Here is a 21,783-nt window from a genome sequence, read left to right on the forward strand (position 1 = left end):
GCTGGAAAGGGGAAGAGAGACATGCAGGTAGCAAAGACGACAGTGGCGGCTGTAGACAGTGTTTACTGAGGGCTAGCCCAAATGGAGGAGGACTGTAGACAGTGTTTACTGAGGGCTAGCCCAAATGGAGGAGGACTGTCGTTTGGAAAGAGCTCTGTGAACACCTAAAATTCTTACGTTCCTTTTAAGCATATAAATAAATACTTGCCTTTTCAGCCAGTTCAACTACTAAATGCATCTCTGGTAGTACACCCCCTCCCCGCTTTTCATATTGAGAATCAAACCCAAGGCCTCTTACATGCCAGGCAAGCGCACTAGTAGCTAAGCTACACTTGAACCTCTTTAATTCCCACTTTTATTCAAGGAAGTCTGTAGTGTGGGTACTAATAGAATTACTCGTATCAGAAGGAGATGCAGGTGCAGAAAAGACAGCTCAGCAGTTAGGAGCACGAGCTGCTCTCCAGAGGACCCCTGTCCATTCTCAGTACCCACATGGTGGCTAACACCCATCTGTAGCTCCAGTTCCAGGGGATCCAATGCCCTCTTCTGACCTCTACATGCCCTGTGTGCATGTAGTGCACACACATTCATGCAGGCAAGACACCCATACACATAAAATAAAAGTTGTTTTCAAATCTCAAAGGAGCTGGGCGCTGGTGGCTCATGCCTTTAATCCCAGCACTCAGGAGGCAGAGGCAGGCGGATCTCTATGAGTTTGAGGCTAGCCTGGTCTACAGAGCAAGACCGAGGACAGGCAGCTGTTACAGAGAAACCCTGTCAAAAAAAAAAAAGAAAAAGAAAAAAAAATCTCAAAGGAAATGTAAGAAAAAGAAAAGATTTAGTGATGTTTCTGAACTAAGGACTCTAAGAAACAGAGTATGAACTTGATTTTGTAGATAGTAGAGACTGCAACATGTGATCAAGTAATCTTTAGATGCGTCTAGCTTAGTTACATAGAGAAGGTGGAAGTTCTTTCAGGGGTCAAAAAAGGTAATATTTGTGAATTAGGTGGTCTTTAAAAAGCAGGTGTGACTTTGTGTAGTGGTGCATGCCTTTAATTCCAGCTATTGGGAAACAAAGGCAGGCAGATCTGTGAGATCCAGGCCAGCCAGACCCACATAGAGACCCTGTCTTAAAGGAGAAAACAAAAAGCAGATGTGGTAGGCCATGTCTGTGATCTCAACACATGGGCGGTAAGGCGGACACCCAAGTCACAGAGCTCACTCGTGGGGGAGGGAGAAGCAGCAGTAGCTCTAGTCTGAGGAGGGCAGCTGTCCGCAGTAGGAGCCACGGATAAGGCAGACGGTAAAGTCAGGGTAAAAATGGGCAGGGAGCGGGCTCAGCCAGTAAAAGCACTTGCTGCCAACCTGACGACCTGAGTTCACTTTGGACCTACATGCTGAAAGAGAGCGTAAGTAACCCTCTCACACCACACTCAGGTGTGCAGTAGCACATGCATGAGGTGTACATGTATGCACACACACACACACACACACAAAATAATTAGAAAGTGTAAAAAAATACTTTTTTAAAGGGTGGTCAGGATTTGGTGATTTAATTGCATCTATGAAAGTCAGGAAAAGGGGTGAATCAGGACTCGAGTGATAAGAATCAGGACAGCAGACAAATGATTGATGATGTTATGGGGCTCCCTTTTCAGACTTTACACCAGATAGAGTAATAAGGGTGAGGACCAGATGTTTGTATGAAAATGTGGAAAGCGTCAGAACACCTGAGGTTCCCCCCTTGGAGCACCTTGACTTTGCCCACATAGCCTGTCATCCTGTTAGCCCTTTGCGTCCTAATTTGGCCTGAGAGCCAACAACTCCAGCCAGTGGTCTCATGGACCCTCTGTAGAAAGCACGTGGGTGTGTGACATTTTAAATGTCCACTTAGCATCATAGTAAACTACAGGAATGCCGTGCCAAACAGTTAAATCCCAGTTTATACTTTGACTATAGTAGTTTTATTAAAAAGTCATGGGCTACAAACAAGATAGGAGTGTTTGTTTGTATTGAAACAGTCTCACTGTGTACTCCCGGCTGGCCTAAAATTCTCAATGTAGACCAGGCTGGCCTCAGACTCACAAAGATCCACCTGCCTCTGCTTTCACAATGCTAAGAATAGTGACTTGTACAAGCGCACCCATTATAAAATAGGAAATTTCCCTGCCTTGTTAGCAGTGCTGGGAATTGAACCCAGAACTTTGTATTTGCTAGTCTTCCACTCCGCTGCATGTGTCCTGCTCTGCCTTTTGCTATTCTTTCCCCCACCCCCGCCCCTTTGTTTCTTGGTTTTTTTTGAGATAGTTTAGGTAACCCAGGCTTAGCTCAAACTCACATCCTCCTGTCTCAGCCTGCTAGGATTACAGGCAGGTACCAGAGTTTCTGCAAATTTGTTTTTGTAATTCTGACCCTTGTCTTGGAATAACACACCTAGAACAGATGTTATGGTGGTGAGGACTGAGTTCCATCTGGGCACAGACATACTCATCTGGAGTAAGTTTCAAAACTGAGTTTCAGTGTTTGGTTTGCTGTTTTTATCTCTAAGTGAAATACTTTTTTTTTCTCCTCTCTAGTCTCGTCCACCTGTGACCACCTCCAGTACGATCCCTCCTGCTGTGGTAGCCACGGTCTCAGCCACCAGAGCTCAGTCTCCAGTCATCACTACGACAGCAGCACACGCTGCTGACTCAGCACTAAGGTACAGGGCCGTCCGGTCACTTCCCTCATTTAACTCCCTAATTAAAACACTTTTTTCTAAAGTGTACTCTAGATCAGGGCTTCTTAAACGTTTTCTACCCAAGAAATTTTCACATGACCCTGGATATATAGGTATATAAAATAAGTACAAAAACCAAACATGTACTGGTAATAAATCTTAACAAAATGTATTTTAAGGTGCTGGAGAGGTAGTTCAACAGTTCAACTTGTTGCAAATGAATGAATGCTTGCTGCTCTTCAGAAGACCTATTTAGTTCCCAGTACCCATGTTGGACAGTTCACGACTACCTACCTGTAACTCCATCTCTCCAGAGCTTAATGCCTTCTTCTGGCCCTCAAGGGCACACATACTAAAAATAAATCTTTTCTTTTTTGGTTTTTCAAGACAGGGTTTCTCTGGCAGTCTTGGAACTCACTCTAGACCAAGCTGGCCTCGAACTCAGAGATCTGCCTGCCTCTCCCTCCCTGAGTGCTGGGATTAAAGGTGTGCGCCACTACCACCTGGCAATAGAAATAAATCTTAAAAAAGTGAAATGTATTTTGAAACATTTTTTCACCATTTACTAATGATGAATGTAAGCTTCGATACTAAGGAAGTGGATGTGCTTATTTATTTTTACATAAGGAATTAAATCTTGGCTCAGTACTTCTTCAGCTGTCAGAGCATCTTCAAAATTTTTCAGAGTTGGTTGATACTTTGATTTTATAGTTGTCAATGCTGAGAGTACCACTTTATATAATATAGATATACAGAATGACAAGTATATTTAGGACCATTTGCAAGCAAGATTGTTGGCAATTCTATTCTAATCCCATAAATTATAGCCATAATTCATTTTGTTTTTGGTTTTTTGTTTCATGAGTATGAATGTTTTGCCTACATGTATGTATGTGTACCACATGCATGCCTAGTGCATGTGGTGGTCAGAAGAGGGCATTGGGTCCCCTGGAACGGGACAGTTGTGAGCTACCATGTGGTTGCTGGGAACTGAACCTTGGTCTTTTGCAAGAGCAGGCAATGTTCTCAACGGCTGAGCCATCTTGCCAGCCCCTTTATTTGTTTCTTAATGTACAAGGTAATAGCTTTCCTTACAGCTTTGTCCACACGTGATGCATGTGTATATGTGCACATGTGCATTTGTGAATGGCACATGCACATTGTGAATGAACGGGTTAGCTTGCACCACAGCATATGTGGAGATAGAGGACAACCTCAGTGTCTGTTCTGACTTTCTACCTTGTTTGGAACTAGGTCTCTTACTTTTTTCTCAGCATATACCAGACTAGCTGGCCCATGGTCTTCCAGCAATTCTCCTGTCTCTGTCTCCCATCTCTCCATAGGAGCACTGAGTTACAGACGGTCAAGCTACATCTGCTTTTTTGTGAATTGTGGAGATTCAAACTCAGCTTCTCATGCTTGCACAGCATGTGCTTTTTCCACAGACTTCTCTCCCTGGCCCCTGGATTTGGTTTTTTTTGATGATCTTCCTCATTCTCCTCCCTGTCCTCCCCTCCCCACCACATCTTGTACTCTTCCATCCCTATAGTTTCCTTTCCACATTCAATCACATGTGTGCTGCTGTTCTTTCTCACTCTAGCTTCGAGACTTGTGCTTACACACCCACATGTACACATCAAAATTAAAAACAAGGATCTGTAATTGAGAATGTACCTGTCGTTTGAATCTGGGTTGCCTCACTTAATAATTTCTAGATGTATCCAGTGTCTTGCAAATTTCATTCTTCTTTATTACCAAACAAAACTCCATGTGTATTGTGTACTACCTTTTTGTTATCCATTTATCTGTTGATGGGCAGCTAAGCTGACTCTAATTCCTTACAATTGTGAATAGAGCAGTAATAAACATGGTTATACAAGTATCTCTGTGGTAGAATAGGGGTCTTGGGAACATACCCAGGAGGGTTTAGCTAGGTCTCATGGTGGTTGTATTCTTTAGTTTTTGAGAACCCTCTACCCTCTATTCTTCGAGTTTATCCATCCATCAGCAGTAAGGCTCCCCTTCCCCCACATCCCTATCAGCATACTTGTTTCTCTTCTATATATATATTACATTTCATTTACTTGTTTGTGTAGCTGTGTGCATGCCGAGGTGCACATAATGAGGTCAGAAGACAGCTCTATGTAGGTCCCAGAAATGGCACTCAGGTCATGAGACTTGGCAGCAAGCACAATTACCCTGAGCTATTGTTGGCCCATTTCTTTTCTTGATGATAGTGATTTTGACTGGCGTGAAACGGAATCTCCAAGTTTTAATTTGTATTTCCCTGATAGTCATTTGTTTCTTCTTTTGAGAACTGTCTGTTCAAACCATTAACCCATTTATATATATTGGAAATTTCATTTTGGTTGCTGTTTGCTATTTGTAGTTCCTTATATATTCTATATATTAACACCATGTCTAAAGAATAGCTGACAAATGCCTCCCCCCACTCCCAGTACAGCACATTTTTCCTGTGCTGTATAGAAGCTTTTTAATATTATGTAATCCCATTCGCCAAGACTTGAGGTTATCAAGCTATAATTTCCACATCAAGCAATCTAACACAATATAGAGACATCCTAATTTGATATTATATACAAAGGAGTGATAAGAAAGTACTTAAAATCTTCATTTTTCCATAATTAAACCAATATGTTTCTGTAAGAGCAGAAAACTGTATGTACAGTAAAACAGTGAAGATCTCTACATACTTTCTTGACCATGACACAAGCTGTTTCGGGCCTTGATCATTGTTGTTGCCTGGCATTAGCACATAGTAGTGCAAAGTGCAAGTGTTGTGTGTTCAGAGGACTGAAGAGGAGTGTTCTCAGGGGAGAATGCATCTAGACTGAAGGGAATATAAATTCCAAAAAGGGTTGAAGATACAAGGTGTATCTCTTGCTGCAGACAAATTACAAATTGCAAAGGTACAGTGGGATGATTGGGTGTTTGAAAGGGATGCTAATAGAAGGGAGAGATTGACAGGAGCCAGGTGCTGTGGTGTACTCCTGTTGTCTTAGATACTCAAAAAGTTAAGGGAGGGAATCACTTGAGTCTAGGAGTTTGAGACTAACCTGGGTGACATAGGAGCCTGTTTTTAAGAAAAACTACAGAGCCATAGACATTGTCTGGTTAATGAGGAATGGTTGTAGAAGCTCTTTGTTAGTGAATTTGAGTTACTTTAGATTTAGTTTTACTATTGTTAATTATGTGATTGTGTGTAGGTGTGTGCATGTGAGTGGGGGTGCCTGCAGAGGTATCCATACCACTGGAGATGGAGTTACAGCAGGTGTGATCCACCTGACATGCCTATTAATAATCTTCTGGAAGAGCCGTGGTCATGGTGTGAGCCACCATGTCTCGCTTTGTTCGATTTAATTTTGTTTATTTGTGGTTTGTTCTTCTCATAGCCAAGGCAGTACACTGAGCTAAGAGTAAACTCTAAAAGACCCAGTGTCCTGTGTTAGTTTTCTTGGCCACTGCTTCAGTCTTCCCATTGAAGACGGACCTCTCCAACGAGAAAGCATCTCTCTTCCCTGGTCGTCGCATGTTCCCTGTGGTGCTCCACTGACCTGTGTTCCTTCCGATTCCTGGGCGAGCCCTAGACCCTTTGCTTCCAACCCTTGAACTAGTCCCGATGCTGCTTCACTGCCACCTGATTTCACCAGCACAAAGCAGTCAGGAGGCTGAGGCAGGAGGATAGTAATTTCAAAGCTAGCGTAGGTTGTATAACATGTTGGAAGCCAGGTGAGCTGATAGTTAGACCCAGTCTCAAAACAAACAAAGGAAATTTTACTTTCCTGTGCCACTTGGTGGGCGGAAGTTGACCACTTTATTATTTAATAATAAAATATTAGAGAAGTTGGCAGGTTCTAGAGCAGCTTCTACCGGATGGCCTCACTTGATGACTCTGAGTGCTTTGGTAGAGGAGTCTTCACCAAGGACTTAAATGGTGTATTTATTTACTGTCTTAAAATCCCCAACGCATCCCCCCCCCCCAATTTGTCCCAGAAGTTGGCTAGTGAGTCTTCTCTGAGCTGCCTTGTTTTTCTGCTTGTTTTTCCCACTGTTCTTTGGATAACCATTAGTCTTTGAGGGCTTCGTTTTGATATGTGATATCATAAGCTCACTCATTTTCCCTGTTCTGTGGTTTTGAAAATAGCGATTTCTCCAAACATGCTGTGGTCTAGTGAAAATAGTATTTAGGGTCTAAGGTCTAGGTTCTAAGGGGGCTCATTGCTACTAGGGTAGCATTCCTTTGAGGCTTTTTCTGTGAACTGAGATTTTCAAGTGAATAATATTACAAATTTTTCCTTTCTTAGGTGAAAAAAAAATGTGTGTGCCTATGGGTGTAGGTACCAACGTATAAGAATAGAGGACAATAGAAGATGGCCTTGGCTGTCTGTCAGTCCTCAGGCACCACACATCTTTTGTTTGAAATAGGCTCTCTCACCAGGCGGTGGTGGCACACGCCTTTAATCCCAGCACTTGGGAGGCAGAGGCAGGCAGATTTCTGTGAGTTCAAGGCCAGCCTGGTCTACAGAGTGAGTTCCAGGAAAGGTGCAAAGCTACACAGACAAACCCTGTCTCGAAAAACAAAACAAAACAATTTTTAAAAAAGGCTTCTCAGTTTCATGAAATAGACTCTCTCATGAGCCTAGAACTTCATGTAGGCCAGGTTAGCTGGCCTTTTATGCTTTCAGGGATCTGCCTGTCTCTGCCTCCAAGCACCACTTGGGCCCTGGGAACCTGAACGCAAGTCCTCATGCTTGGAAGACAAACACTTTATCAACTGAGCCATTTCCTGGTTGCTTTCTTAGATTTCATATTTATATTTATTTTCCTTACACTGAAAATGTTGCTTCCTTAAACCGTTAACATGAGTACTTGCTCTTCATCATATGATATACAAAAGCTTCCGAGTTGTAAATCAAAGCTGTAAGTCAACTTGTAACTTAGTGCTTTACTTTGTGGATTATTGTTGCTAATACGGCCATTGAATTAGCTCACTGAAGAGTTCTCTCTGTTCTCAGACTGGGTCCCACTAGCCAGAGTAGGAAGTGTTCAGAAGTCACTTAAAAGTGATTCTCCCTTCTATGAGATGTCGTGCCAGGGCTTTTTCAGATTATTACCACATTTTATTTATGTGTTTATGCATGGGTGCTCACATGCATGTCTGGGCATATGTGGATGTTAGAAGACAACTTATAGGAGTTGTTGGTTCTCTGTCTACCTGAGGATCCTGTGTATCTAATTCAGATAGCTCCTCGGGCTTGTCGGCAAGTGCCTCGACCCCCTGAGCCATCCCCCACTCAACAGGCTTTTTATTCTAATTCATAGTCACATTTCCAAAACACAAAGGTGTAGGAAGGTATACAGGGGGTAGTATCACTCTCTTTGTCCAAAGTATGTTTGCAGATTCTTCACGTTTCTTCTCCTTTGAAATATAAGGCAACCTAATTTTTAGTATATTCTTCCACTGCTTTTTTGTTGTTGTTTCTTTTTTCTTTTCTTACCTTTTTTTTCAAAACATGGTTTCTCTGTGTAGTTTTGGTTCCTGTCCTGGATCTCGCTCTGTAGATCAGGCTGACCTCGAACTCGGAGATCCTCCTGGTTCTGCCTCCCAAGTACCTGCCCAACTTTTCTTTTTTTTCAAGACAGGGCTTCTCTGTGTAGTTCTGGCTGTCCTGGAATTCACTCTAGACCAGACTGTCCTTGAAGTCAAGAAATCTGCTTCCTGAGTGCTGGGATTAAAGGCATGTGCCACTGCTGCCAGGCAACTGTTTCATGGTGACCCCAACCATAAAATTATTTTCATTGCTACTTAAAAACTGTAACTTTGCTACTGAGCAGTGTCTCAGTTCCTAAGACCACTGGAAATTTGTGTTTTCCAGTGGTCAGGACCCACAGTTAAGAACTACCATTTTAACGTATAGCTAGGAATTGTTTGTCTGAAATTGTTGTTCAGAGACCAAGCTACATAAAAAGACACCCTTGTAAATCTCCTGTTCCCTCCACATTGCCATCTACTCTCGGTAGGTTAACCCTGACCCCCTTTGTACTTGATATTCACGTGTCCAAATATAAAAGCACAGAGGGGTATCTAAGAAGCATCTACTCTGCTCAGTCCTTGATCACCGACTCTGTGTTTTGTTCCTTTTTTTTTTTTTTTTTTTTTTAAATGAGTTCCATCTTAGTTTATTTTTTCCCTGGTGCTTAAAGAATGGGACATTACCATCAGGTCTAAATTGTGACATGACTGTTCATACTTGGAATGTCATAAAACTAACTCCTGACCACCTGGTTGTGAATGGCGCAATTCACATGGTATTGTCTGTTCATACAGCTACCAAAGCTCATGGCATTGCAGATGCTCACTTTGGAAATGTTACTGGCACCAAACACTGATATTTTCTGTTTCTTTTTTATCTTGGAAGTGAGTGTGGTCCCGTTCACCCCCACCCTCACCCCCACCCACCACCCCCCACCCCGTCTCCCTCCCTCCCTCTTGAAGATTTGTTTATATTTCTGGCCTCTGTCTGGCACTGCATGCATGTGGTGCACAGAAACACATGCAGCACCAATACACATAAAGTCTTAAAACACACACACAAAAAATAAACAAAAACCCAACAAAACACCTACTTTATCCCAGCACTTGGGAGGAAGAGGCAGGTGGATCTCTGAATTAGAGGCCTGTCTGGAGTCTGTTCCAGAACAGCCAGAGCTATGTAGAGAGAGCCTGTCTCAAAGAGAGATAGAAAGAGAGTAAGAGACAGTAGACAGTAGATAGGTGGTTAGGTAGATGAACAGACAGAGGCTTTGTTTATTTTGGGGTGGAAAGGATGGTACAACAGTTAAGAGCTCTACTCTTCCAGGTGACACAGTTTCAGTTTTCTTTTACTTTATGTATATGAGTATTTTTAATATAGAAGGCTTTATAAATTTGAGTGTCATCCTTCTCTGTATTGTTCAATTTTAGTACATGTGCTGCAGAAGCAAGCGTGTGTATGAGTGAGTGTTTTGCCTGTATGTATTCATATATATGTGCTCCACAAGGTGGAGACTAGAAAAGGGTGTTGGATCCCCTGGAACTGCAATTAGAGACTGTTGTGCGCTGCCATGTAGGTGCTAGAAACCAAACTAGAGTCCTCTGTAGGAGCAGCAAGTGCTCTTAATCACTGAGCCATCTTTTTAGCCCCACCTTTGGGGGTTTGGTTTGTTTTTGAAGATGGGGACTCACAGCCAAAGTTGGCCTATACATATAGCCCAGGATGACCTTGGACTTGAGATTCTCCTGTCTCCACCTTCCAAGTGTTGGCGCTACAGACATGCACCACCATGCCTGGTTTATACAGTGCTTGTTATTGAACCCAGGGCTTTGGGCATGCTAGGCAAGCACTTCAACTAAACTGAGTCCCCAACAACACTGTCTTCCTAAGGCAACCTGTCACAGCTTTTAAAATACCATTCCAGCATTTGTGAATGCAGATACATTCAAATTCAAGTTCTTATTTTATCCTCTTTACCCCTAAAGAATGTTTAATTCTTTATCCTGCTTTACTTTGTGATTTTTTTTAATACAACACATTGAAAGCTTTCTTTTTCAAAAAATAAAATTCTGTCACATTTAGTAGAACCATAGCAATCCTTTATAAATAAATTGAAAGTGTGTTCTAGTTTCATACTATCATAGCTAATGTCATAGTAGATGTGTATGCATATTTTATTTTACTTTATTTTTAGTTTTTCGAGACAGGGTTTCTCAGTGTAGCCTTTATTATACTGGAACTCACTCTGTAGACCAGGCTGCCTCTGCCTCCCAAGTGCTGAGATAAAAGCGTGCACCACCACCGTCCGACTATGTATGCACATTTAGTTTTTCAAGACAAGATTTCTCCGTGTAATTTTGGTGCCTGTCCTGGATCTCACTCTGTAGACCAGGCTGGCCTCGAACTCACAGAGATTTACCTGCCTCTGCCTCCCGAGTGCTGAGATTAAAGACATGCACCACCACCGCCCAGCTATGTATGCACATTTTTTTTTTTTTTTTTTTTTTTTTTTTTTTTTTTGGTTTTTCGAGACAGGGTTTCTCTGTGTAGCTTTGCGCCTTTCCTGGTACTCGCTTTGGAGACCAGGCTGGCCTCGAACTCACAGAGATCCGCCTGCCTCTGCCTCCCGAGTGCTGGGATTAAAGGCGTGCGCCACCACCGCCCGGCTGTATGCACATTTTAAACTGTGATGTTTTTCATATGTGAAACCATCTGTAACATAAATTGCAAAAATTGATCAGGGAACTAGGTAATTAGAATTTTCCATAGCTAACTTCTAATGACCTGCCTTAGTTTATACCAGTTTACACTCCCTCATATTTTTAAAAATCTCATAAATGAACAATAATATTTCTGTTGCTTGAGATAGAATCTCCCATTCTGTAGCTGTAGCTGGCCTGGGATGCTGTGTTCCTCTTCTCTCAGCCTCCCAAGTGTGAGGATTATAACCATGAGTCATCACTTTCAGCTTCATTTGTTACATTTTGTTTCAGGACAGTGCAAGGCTAACTTCAAACACTGCCCTCCTGCTCTCGGCTCCTGAGTTACTGGGGTTGTAAATATTCCTAACCATAGTCCTGTATTTTGTTTTGTTTGTGTGTTTAACTCAAATGACCACGTTCCTAAAATGGCTTGTAATCCTGACCTTCATGCCTCTCCCTTCTAAGTGCCAGAGTTGCAGATGCGTGCTATCATACCCTGCTTCACTTGTTTAGAAGCAAAGTGTGCCGAAGCTGGTGGTATGCTCTGGGATCTCAGCACTTGGGAAGCTGAGGTAGGAACCTAGGAATTTGAGTCTCACATGGGCTACATAGTGAGACATCATCTCAGAATGATGTCAGTGAGAGAAGGAGAATAGGTGTTTTTTACAATTATTACCTGTGTGCATACGTGGGCATGTATAGAGACCAGACGACAGCTTGTAGGAGTTGGTTCTACACTTCGACTATGTGGGTCCCTCCACTGCAACCTCATAAAAGAATTCTCCCATCTTTTCTTCATGTACATTTTTAGATGCCAAACGTCTTCGATTCTTTTTTTTTTTTTTTTTGGTTTTTCGAGACAGGGATTCTCTGTGTAGCTTTGCGCCTTTCCTGGAACTCACTTGGTAGCCCAGGCTGGCCTCGAACTCACAGAGATCCGCCTGGCTCTGCCTCCCGAGTGCTGGGATTAAAGGCGTGCGCCACCACCGCCCGGCACGTCTTCGATTCTTTTAGCGTTTATCCTGTTAGACTATGAGGTATTGGTCCAATTTTTTCTTTTCCAATAGCTACATAGTCTCCTGATATGCTTGTTTGTTCCTTTATTTGTCAAGGGGGATCTTAATATGTTTCTCAGGCTGGTCTGGAACTCCTGAGCACAAATGATCCTTATGAATCTTGTACCTCAATTCTTCAGGCATAAAATTATATGCCCCACCCCAGTGGGCTTCCATATATCCCCTTTTCTTTGAGAAGTCAACTTTAGTCTTTTGCTTTGTTGCAGTTTTAGTAGCTTGCTACCAGTGAATCTGGCATACAGTCTGTCTGTATCTCTTTCATTTATTAGTCAGTTGTAACTGTAAGTTTGTATTTTAGTAAGGTTTTCCACCTATACAGATGTTATATAACTAGGGGAAAGGTCAGTACTTCAAGTCTCTGCACAGACCAGGCATGGTTATCTGAAATCTTCCCTTAAGAAGATTTCAGTCGGGCTGGGGAGATGGCTCAGTAGTTAAGAGCACTGTCTGCTCTTCCAGAGGTCCTGAGTTCAGTTCCCAGCACCCACATGGTGGCTCACAGCCATCTGTACAGGGATCTGATGCCCTCTTCTGGCATAATGTTGTACATGCAGATAGAGTACTCATATACATAAAATAAATAAATTAATTTAAAAAAACTTGTCAAACATTCATAATATGAGAACTTCACTATCTATCTTTGAATTTTTCCACAGTGAAGTGTGATTGTTATAAGCCTGTTCACTCAAATACCACTAACTGGTATAGAGTACATCCAAAGTCCTGGAACTTAGACGGCAAAGATCTCAAGTTCAAGGCCAGTCTGGGTTACAAAGTAAACCCTGTCTGAAAAGAGCCAGGACCTCAGACCTAGGTATTGGTAGAGCCTTCCCAGCATATTCAAGAGCCCCCTCGGTTCCTTTCAGCACTGGCGGGGGAGGGGGGGAATAGTGGGCTAGAAAAGTGGCTCAGGTGAGGTTGCTCTCCTCTAAGCCTGATAACCTTAGCTCAGTCCCAGAACCCACCTAACAGAAGGGAAAAACAACTTCATGGTGTCCTCTGACCTCCACACATGGTCTGTCTGTAGCATGTGTGTGCCTACATATGCAAAGAAATACATATGTGAAAAATGGTCAAAAGTGTAAACTGCATCATGGACTAAGAACTAATTCATGAATTTTTTGGTATGTATTACTACTTTTTGAAGCAAGATGGCAACCACAAGAGAGAACCCCCCCCCCCCCCCGGGGCGGGGGGGGGGGGGGGTGCATTTATTTCATTGGTAAAATTGAAGACTGGGCATTGTTTTAACTGCAGTTTCCACAGAACTATGGAAAAAGTAAAATTTATATGATCATAAGGACAGGAAACCTTGACTACCTTCCTTGTGTCTGTGGAGACCTTGTAAGTCACGTACTACCTTCTCTCCCCACAGTCGGCCCACTTTATCTATCCAGCATCCACCATCGGCAGCCATTAGTATCCAGCGTCCTGCACAGTCTCGCGATGTGACAACGAGAATCACACTACCTTCTCATCCTGCGTTAGGGACACCGAAACAGCAGCTCCATACAATGGCTCAGGTAAAAAGGGTGAAGAACCACCGGGGGATTCTTTGGGATAGACTAGAATCATGCCGACTTGTTAAAAAGCCTGGCGTGTGAAATCAGTCATCATTCTTAGACTGGATAGTGTGGGCATTGTTCTTGTGTGTAACTGTGTTCTGGGGTCCCCCACAGAAAACCATCTTTAGTACTGGCACCCCAGTGGCTGCAGCTACAGTAGCACCTATTTTGGCAACCAACACCCTTCCTTCAGCAACCACAGCCGGTAAGTCAGTGATCTTGCTCTTTGAGCCAGACAGAAAGGAAGCAGGAGTGGTGAGTTCACTTTTCACTTTTCACCTTCAGAGGAAGACTCTCAGCTTCCCCGAGAGTTTTCCCAAGGTTTGAAGAGTCTGTGCTGTGTACAGAGAGACTGTTGTTAGAGAATTTCCTCTTTTCTACCCTCTTTTCAGGATCCGTGTCGCACACACAAGCTCCCACGAGTACAATTGTTACCATGACAATGCCCTCCCATTCATCCCATGCCACTGCTGTGACCACCTCAAACATCCCAGTGGGTAAGTGGTGTTCGTTTTCACACAAAAGTTCATGAGGAATTTTCAGCCCATATGACCAGGCCTTCATGTCAAAGGTTGTAGGAGTGTTTTCATATTGTTGATTTCCAAAGCAACTCTGAATTTGACTTTTATTTGTTTTCTTAGGGTGTGTGTGTGTGTGTGTGTGTGTGTGTGTGTGTGTGTGTTCAATATACGTGCGTACCACCTCATTTTTTTGAGACAGTGTCTACCACGGAACCTGGAGCTCTCTAACTTGGCTAGGCTAACTGGCCAGTGAGCCCAGGAATTTGCCTGTCCCTTGTCTTTCCAGGGCTAGAATTACAGGCACACAGTGCTGCACTCAACTTTTTACCCGGTGTCTGGAGATTTAAACTCAGTCTCCATGCATCACAGCAAGTCCTTTACCAACTGAGCCATCTCCCCACTTCCAAAAGTAGATTTTTATTTTAATTTATTTTTTTATTCTAATTGACATTACTGAAATCACTGATAACAGATTAGTCATCCTTTTTATAGTATCATAACCTGTTTAGTTTGCTTCTGCATCTGTTATCTTTTTTAAATTTGTATTTATTTATTTAACTTTATTTTATGTGCATTGTCATCAGAGTCCCAGGGACTGGAGTTACAGACAGTTGTGAGCTGCCACGTGGGTGCTGGGAATCGAACCCAGGTCCTCTGGAAGAGCTGAGCCATCTCTCCAGCCCCCATCTATTGTCTTTTAATAATTTTTTTGTCTTGAAATTAAAATTACATCATTTTCTCCTTCCCTTTCCTCCTTCCAGCCCCTCCCATGCACCCCACCCCCTTACTCTCTTTGAAATTCACGGCCTCTTTTTTTTTCTTTTTAATAATTGGTAAATGTGTGTGTGTGTACATACAGTCTGCTCCTTCCATATAATGTTACCTGTGTGTACACAGTCTCAGGACCGACTGACCACTTGGTACTGGATAGCAGTGGTGGGTGAGGAGCTCTTTCCTGGGGCAGACCATTTCTCCTACTCTCAGCATTCCCCAGTTACCAGTAATTTTTCTGTCTAGGGTTGCTACCGCACAAGTTTTCCCCTCCACGTGAGCATGTCCACTGCTGTAGTCATTGGTTAGTCACGTTGATAAGACTTCATGGGTGTGGCCTCACAGTTTTAGGAGATAGAATCGTACAGCAAGCACACAGTTCCTCTGGCTCTTACAGTCTTTCTGCCGCCTTTTCCACAATGATCCATGAGCCTCAGTGCAGGCATGGTGTTGTCCAGTGTTCTGTTAGGACTGAGCTCCACGCCGTCTCTTGTTCTCTGTGTTTGGATTGGCTCTGGATTGTGGTTTTCTGTGATGGTCTGTTGTAAAGAGAAGTTTCTTTGATGAGGGGTGAAAACTATACTTACTGGATATAAGGATAAATACTTAGTTGGGGATTATCACTGGTTTAGTTAAGTGGTGGTTGTAGGTTTTCCTCCAAGATCCTTGACTTCACTAATCCAGATAGTAGGCTAGATTTATAGTACTAGGCATGATTTCCCTCCTGTTGAGTGGGCTTTAAATCCACTGACAGTGCTTTTGGCTATCACCAAGGTATATGCGCCATTATTGCACCCTTAGGTCTGTCGGGCCATGCTAGCCATAGTTGAGGTTCATAGCTGTCATATCTGGGTAGGCCTTGTCTTTGCATTTCTCATGGAAGTTTGCATGGAAACTTCTGGTACCATGAGAGCTATCCCTCATGGAGGAAGCTTTCAGTTCACACCCAGCTTGGGTCCTCTGGGCCCTGTGTCTCAAGTGCATGGTGGCTACAGCAATGGTTTATATTTCAGGAGTCTCTTAGACAACACTGACCAACAACTCAAAGGTGGGCTTCTCATGCCTGATGTTGGGGTTTCTGCTAGATAGTCTGTGGTTATTTGGGGAGAGCATTGTCAGCCCAGATGGGAAATTTTCAATTAAATTCTCTCTCTGTCTCTGTCTCTGTCTCTCTTTCCCTCTCGAGGTTCCACCCCCCATGTGTCTCTGTGTGTGTGTGTGTGTGTGTGTGTGTGTGTGTGTGTGTGTACGCACCCAAGTGGTGATGGGAAATTTTTCATTGAAATTCCGTGTGTGTGTGTGTGTGTGTGTGTGTGTGTGTGTGCACGCACCCAAGAGGTTGTGGGGACCAGAAGTTAACATTGGTTGTTTCACAGGAGCCATCATCTTATATTTTGAGACAGGTCTCTTACTGGCCAGGAGCTTGCCCAGTAGGCTGGGCTGGCTGGCCAGTGAGCCCAGGCATCCTCCCACTTCTTATCTTCTGAGGTCTGTCTCCATCTCCAAGCTCACACCATCATGCTCATTTTTTTATGCCAGCTCTAGAGATGCTCTTGCTTGCACATCAGTGAATCTCCTGAACCTCTGATGTTTGCCTTATTAGGTTAGTATTGGGATCCACAAAAGGCCTGCTCACTGGATTTTTGTTTTAACTCCCCATTGCCAAATAGCAGTGAGTGCATTGAAATTATTCACTTGAGCTCTTTCTTTTTCTTTTGTTGTTGTTTTGGGTTTAAGAGTTTTGTTTGTTTTGTTTTGTTTTTTGAGATAGGGTCTTTGTAAACCTGACTGGCTTTGAACTCAGAATCCTCTGGCCTCTGCCTCCCTAGTGCCAAGTTACACAGTGTGCCACTGCCAACTCTTGGCTTTAAACTGTTGGCATTTGAGGTTGGCAAGATGACTCAACTGTAAAGGCACTTGCTACACAAACCTGATGGCTGGAATTTTATCCCTGGAACCTGCACAAAGATGGAAAGAAAGAACCAACTTCACAAAATTGTCCTCTGACCTCCACATGGGTGCCATGGTACATACACCCACACATACAAATGATGTGTGAGCTCTCTCCCCCTTTCTCCCTCCCCCCTCCCTTGTACACACAATAATAATAAACGGTTGGCATTTGAAGAGCACTGCTAGCCATGTTTGGCTTGCCAGTGAGTAGTGATAGAATTGATGTTTTACTGTCTGCAGCTAAGGTGGTGCCCCAGCAGATCACACACACTTCCCCTCGAATCCAGCCTGATTACCCCTCTGAGAGGAGCAGCCTGATTCCCATCTCCGGCCATCGGGCCTCTCCCAATCCTGTGGCCATGGAAACCCGAAATGACAACAGGTAGGAGGCAGTGTCTCAGTTACTCTCCTCTCTCATGTCTTTATTTGCTTTTTCAGATTTTCCCCTCGGAGAATAATTTTATTAAGCTTTTATCCTTGTGGTGAATGTTCTCCTAATATCCATTTCTTTGTTTTGTTGAGTTCTGTTTTGTTTCTGGGTTTGGTTGTGTTGTTTTTATTTTGTTTTGTTTTTTAACCATTTTTTAAGAGTGTGCATTACAGGACCATAACCTTTATCCATAAGTACTTATATTTGTTCATCCTAAAAACAATGCATTCTTGTAAACAGTTATGGATAACCGAAACCATAGTGTGGCTTTCCATCCTCCTTTCTAGGTTTCGGGGCACTGATAGGCCGGTTATTTTGGAGAACAGCAGTTTGGTTTTGTCCTATTGTTTCTTCACAATTAGATTGAGGTTATACATTTTTGGAGTTGTGTGATCTCACCATCAGAGAGTACATGCTAGCTATCAGTCCTGTGGTTGGTTAGGTTAACGTTAATTAGTGAAGGTGCCATTGTTCATCACTCATTCTATAAAGAAACTTTTTTCTTTTGTGAATGATATGAGGAAATACTTTGTTGTTTTGTTTTAATATCCAGGAACTTTATTAGGAATTGGGTGGGTATGTAAAGTCAGTACACTGCAAGAAAACAGTGAACTCAGGCAAGATGCTTTAGAGCCTGTATGAAATACTGAGACTGGCAGGTGTGGTGGGAGCATTTGGGAGGCAGAGGCAGGAGGATCTCTGTGAGTTTGAGGCCATCTTGGTCTACAGAGTGAGTTCCAAGACAGTCAGGACTACACAGAGAAACTAATACTTTGAGACTATGAATAATTTTCATTCATTGTAGTATTTTTTTAAAGATTTATTTATTTATTTATTATGTATACAGTGTTCTGCCTGCATGTGTCCCTGTACGCCAGAAGAGGGCACCAAATCTCATTACAGATGATCGTGGCCACCATGTGGTTGCTCAGTACCTTTGGAAAAGCAGCCAGTGCTCTTAACCTCTGAGCCATCTCTCCAGCCCCTCAGTATAGTATTTTTGATAATTTGTGGCTGAATTAATTATATTTGCAAAGTAATAACTTTTCTGTTGCTCCTCCGTACTGTGCAGTTGGCTTCTGAAGTGAAGAAGCTTTCCTACATACAATTATTTACTTGAGTTTTGTTTGTTTGAGTTTTAGCCAGCCTGAGCCTGTGAATTTAGATTTACTATAGCAGGATAGGGATTTGGTTTTATTCATTACTGTCATTTGTTTGGAGTTCAAATGGCCTCCTTAAGAACATATCTATGGGTTTCACATCTCGGTTGTGTGCTAGCCCCTCCTTTATTTTCTACCACATTGTATATCCATTGAGCCAGGAAGCAGTGTTTGCCAAGGGCCTTTGGATCCTTTGGAAGCCTGCATTTCAGCATCAGCGTGGCTTTGCTGTAGATTGTTGTTCTTTCCTGCCTTTGCAATAAGCAACGGTCAGAAGTGAGTGCCATACAAATGGAAGTATTTGAAAACATGCTGATACCCCAGTTCAACCCCATTCCATATATTACTTTTATGTCTATCTACCTAACTAAATGCTCTTACTAGCTCTGAAAGTTTATAGATTCTTTTGGATTTCCAATGTAAACATTTATATCACATCTACAGTTGCTTGTTTGTTTGTTGTATGTAGGCAATAGATATCTGTTTCCTTTAGGGGATAGCTAGAGCTTTCAGTATAATATTAGTGGATGGCTCAGCAGTTAGCGTCTGCTGCTCTTGTAGAGGATCTGGGTTCAGTTCCCAGCACTCATGGCAGCTCACAACCATCTATAACTCCAGCTCCAGGGAACTGTGTGCACATGGTGCACATGTATACATGCAGACAAAATAACCATACACATGAAGTAAATAATGATAAAATTAAGATACAGTGTTAGTGGAGATGGTGAGCGCTCTGTCTTATTTCTGCCTTAAATGGGATTTTTCTGATAGATTTCATTCTGTACTATCTTCATTGTGATGAACAAGATTTCTATTCCTATTTTAAGCCTTTATTTTAGGAAGGGTGTGCCAGTAGGGTTTGGTTTGGTTTGGTTTTTACATGTTTTAAAACATGTTTTAAATCACTTGGAATGGTTGCTTTCCTTGGATTTTTAAAGATATAAAAAGTGAGTAGAAATTGTCCCTGAGTCATTCTTTTCTTTCTGTGGTAACTTTGATTGTGGTGGACTTGACACTGTACTTACTTTGGTTTTATGTAGATTTTTTTTCTTTTTTTTTTTGTCTAATTTTAGAGAATAAGGTTTGTTTGTCATCTTGTCTCACACTTTCCCTGTCCATATTTGGTATCAAGACAATAATAAGTTCCAAAAACAAAGTAAACGTCATTTCATATTTTCTTGTCTCTGAATTAGTATCTATAAATTAGGTTTATTTGTTTTATGCATGTTTGATTAAATTTTCCAATATACTGTGTATTTCAAGTGGAATTAATCAGGAAAGGCTTTTGGATACTGAATAAGTTAGTTGATTGATTGGTTAGAGATGGGATCTTGCTGTGTTACCCGGGGTCATGTCAAACTTCCCATCTCCCCATCCCCTGGGGTTTTGTCATTTGTTTTGGTAGTTACCTTTCTCAGAAAATACCAGTACTTTTTTTTTTTTTTTTTGGTTTTTCGAGACAGGGTTACTCTGTGTAGCTTTGCGCCTTTCCTGGGACTCACTTGGTAGTCCAGGCTGGCCTCGAACTCACAAGAGATCCGCCTGGCTCTGCCTCCCGAGTGCTGGGATTAAAGGCGTGCGCCACCACCACCCGGCCCCAGTACATTTTTTAAAAGTCATCCAGTAGATGCTATTTCTTCACATTGACATAGATACTAACAGTAGTCATTTGCTTGTTTACAGTTTCCTGGTTGTGTCCTTTGATGTAAGGTTGGGACAGTTTGGGAGATGCTGTATGGTAGTGTGAGGGTGTCAAGAGAGTCTGGGAGATAGGATCCTTTGAATGGAGGAAAATAACTTTAGTTTTGTTTAATCTGTGCTGTATTTCTAGACCTTCGGTTCCTGTTCAGTTCCAGTACTTTTTGCCGACTTACCCGCCCTCTGCATACCCTCTGGCTGCACACACCTATACCCCCATCACCAGTTCTGTGTCCACTATCCGACAGTACCCAGGTATGAGCACCATTTTGAAGAAGACTGTCATTTTTGTCAGAAATGAGAAGGAAGTTGATCAGAGTATTTCAGTAAGAGAGAAATTATTCCAGCTAATTTCTAGATTCAGATAAGACTTACATGTAAAACATTAAGCACTTTAATCACCATTTTTATGATCTGTGAAAGGGTTGTTACATATTTGTAATATTTGAATGGTTTTATTCTACCCTGAAAATAATCATGCTAATAAATTTTGCTGTGCCTTAAAATGAATAACGTTGTATTACACAGGGATATGCTTTGTTTCCTTCGTATTTTTTATTTTAGTCTTGGTATGTTTAATTTGACAACCTGATTTGTAAATACTGATTTTTTGGCTAATCAAGAAAAATTAAGTATTTTCGGTAAGGTTTATTTTATGTATATATAAGCCTGTGTGCAGTTCCGAGAAGTCAGAGGTGGGTCAGACCCTTCGAGCTGGAGTTGCCAGCATTTGGAAGCTGCCCACCATGAGTCTGATACAGCAGGAAGCCTCTTAACTGCTAAGCCATCTCTCCAGCCCTTAAAGAAATGCTTAGCTGTGCGTTTGTTTCTTTCTTTCCACCGGACCTCAGAAAGCCTGTGCAGACTGAGCCAGGTGTAGGGTTATATTATATATGTGCAGACTGAGCCAGGTGTAGGGTTATATTATATATGTGCAGACTGAGCCAGGTGTAGGGTTATATTATATATGGCAGAACGCTAGCACTCAGGAAACTAAGGGAGGAGGGTCACAAATTCAAGATTAGCCTGGCTTACACAGCAACTTCCAGGCCTACCTAGGTTACTTTGCATGACTCAGTCCAAAAAGTAAGTTCAGGGCTGAGGATGTGGCTCAGTTGGTAGAGCATTTACCTAGCATGCAGAAGGCTCTGGGTTTGGCCCACAGCAGCATAAACCAAGCTTGGTGATCCATGCCAACGTTCCCAACGCTGAAGAGGGGCATGGGGAATCAAAATTCAAGGTCATCTTATACTACATAGCAAGTTGGAGGCCAGCCTGGGATATGTAAGAGCCTGCCTTTAAAAAACAAACCCTTGGGCAGGTGAGATGGCTCAGTGGTTAAGGTACCTGTGCCAAGTTTCATGACCTGAGTTTAATCCCCAGGATCCACAGAGGGTGGGCGAGAACTCCCACAAGTTGTCCTCTAACCCCACAAGACACTCATGCATGTGTATGCGTGGGCCCCAGAGTAGGGGTTGGGGTCAGAGAGTAACTGTGGGAGTTGCTGCTTCCCTTCTACCCTGTGGGTTCTGGGGGTGGAACTATGTAATCAAGCGGGACCATGAGTGCCCTTAACTGCTGAGCCATCTCATGGCCCCTATTTTTGAAACAAGATCCCCTGTATTTTTTGC

General features: G+C 42.6%; 1 protein-coding gene across 4 annotated transcripts in view; it reads left to right on the forward strand.

The window, feature by feature from the left end:
• Positions 1-21,783, forward strand: part of Sap130 (Sin3A associated protein 130) — a 75,006-nt gene that overhangs the window by 16,845 nt on the left and 36,378 nt on the right. For all 4 annotated transcript variants that reach the window (XM_052741756.1, XM_052741757.1, XM_052741754.1 and 1 more), the window contains exons 7-12: positions 2,579-2,703; positions 13,430-13,577; positions 13,734-13,824; positions 14,012-14,116; positions 17,105-17,246; positions 20,286-20,407. In XM_052741756.1, the coding sequence (XP_052597716.1) occupies positions 2,579-2,703; positions 13,430-13,577; positions 13,734-13,824; positions 14,012-14,116; positions 17,105-17,246; positions 20,286-20,407 (733 nt within the window). The remainder of the gene's footprint in view (positions 1-2,578; positions 2,704-13,429; positions 13,578-13,733; positions 13,825-14,011; positions 14,117-17,104; positions 17,247-20,285; positions 20,408-21,783) is intronic.

The sequence above is a fragment of the Peromyscus californicus genome, unplaced genomic scaffold, assembly GCF_007827085.1.
Source record: "Peromyscus californicus insignis strain IS unplaced genomic scaffold, ASM782708v3 Scaffold_17__1_contigs__length_78620276, whole genome shotgun sequence".
Lineage (NCBI taxonomy): Eukaryota > Metazoa > Chordata > Mammalia > Rodentia > Cricetidae > Peromyscus > Peromyscus californicus.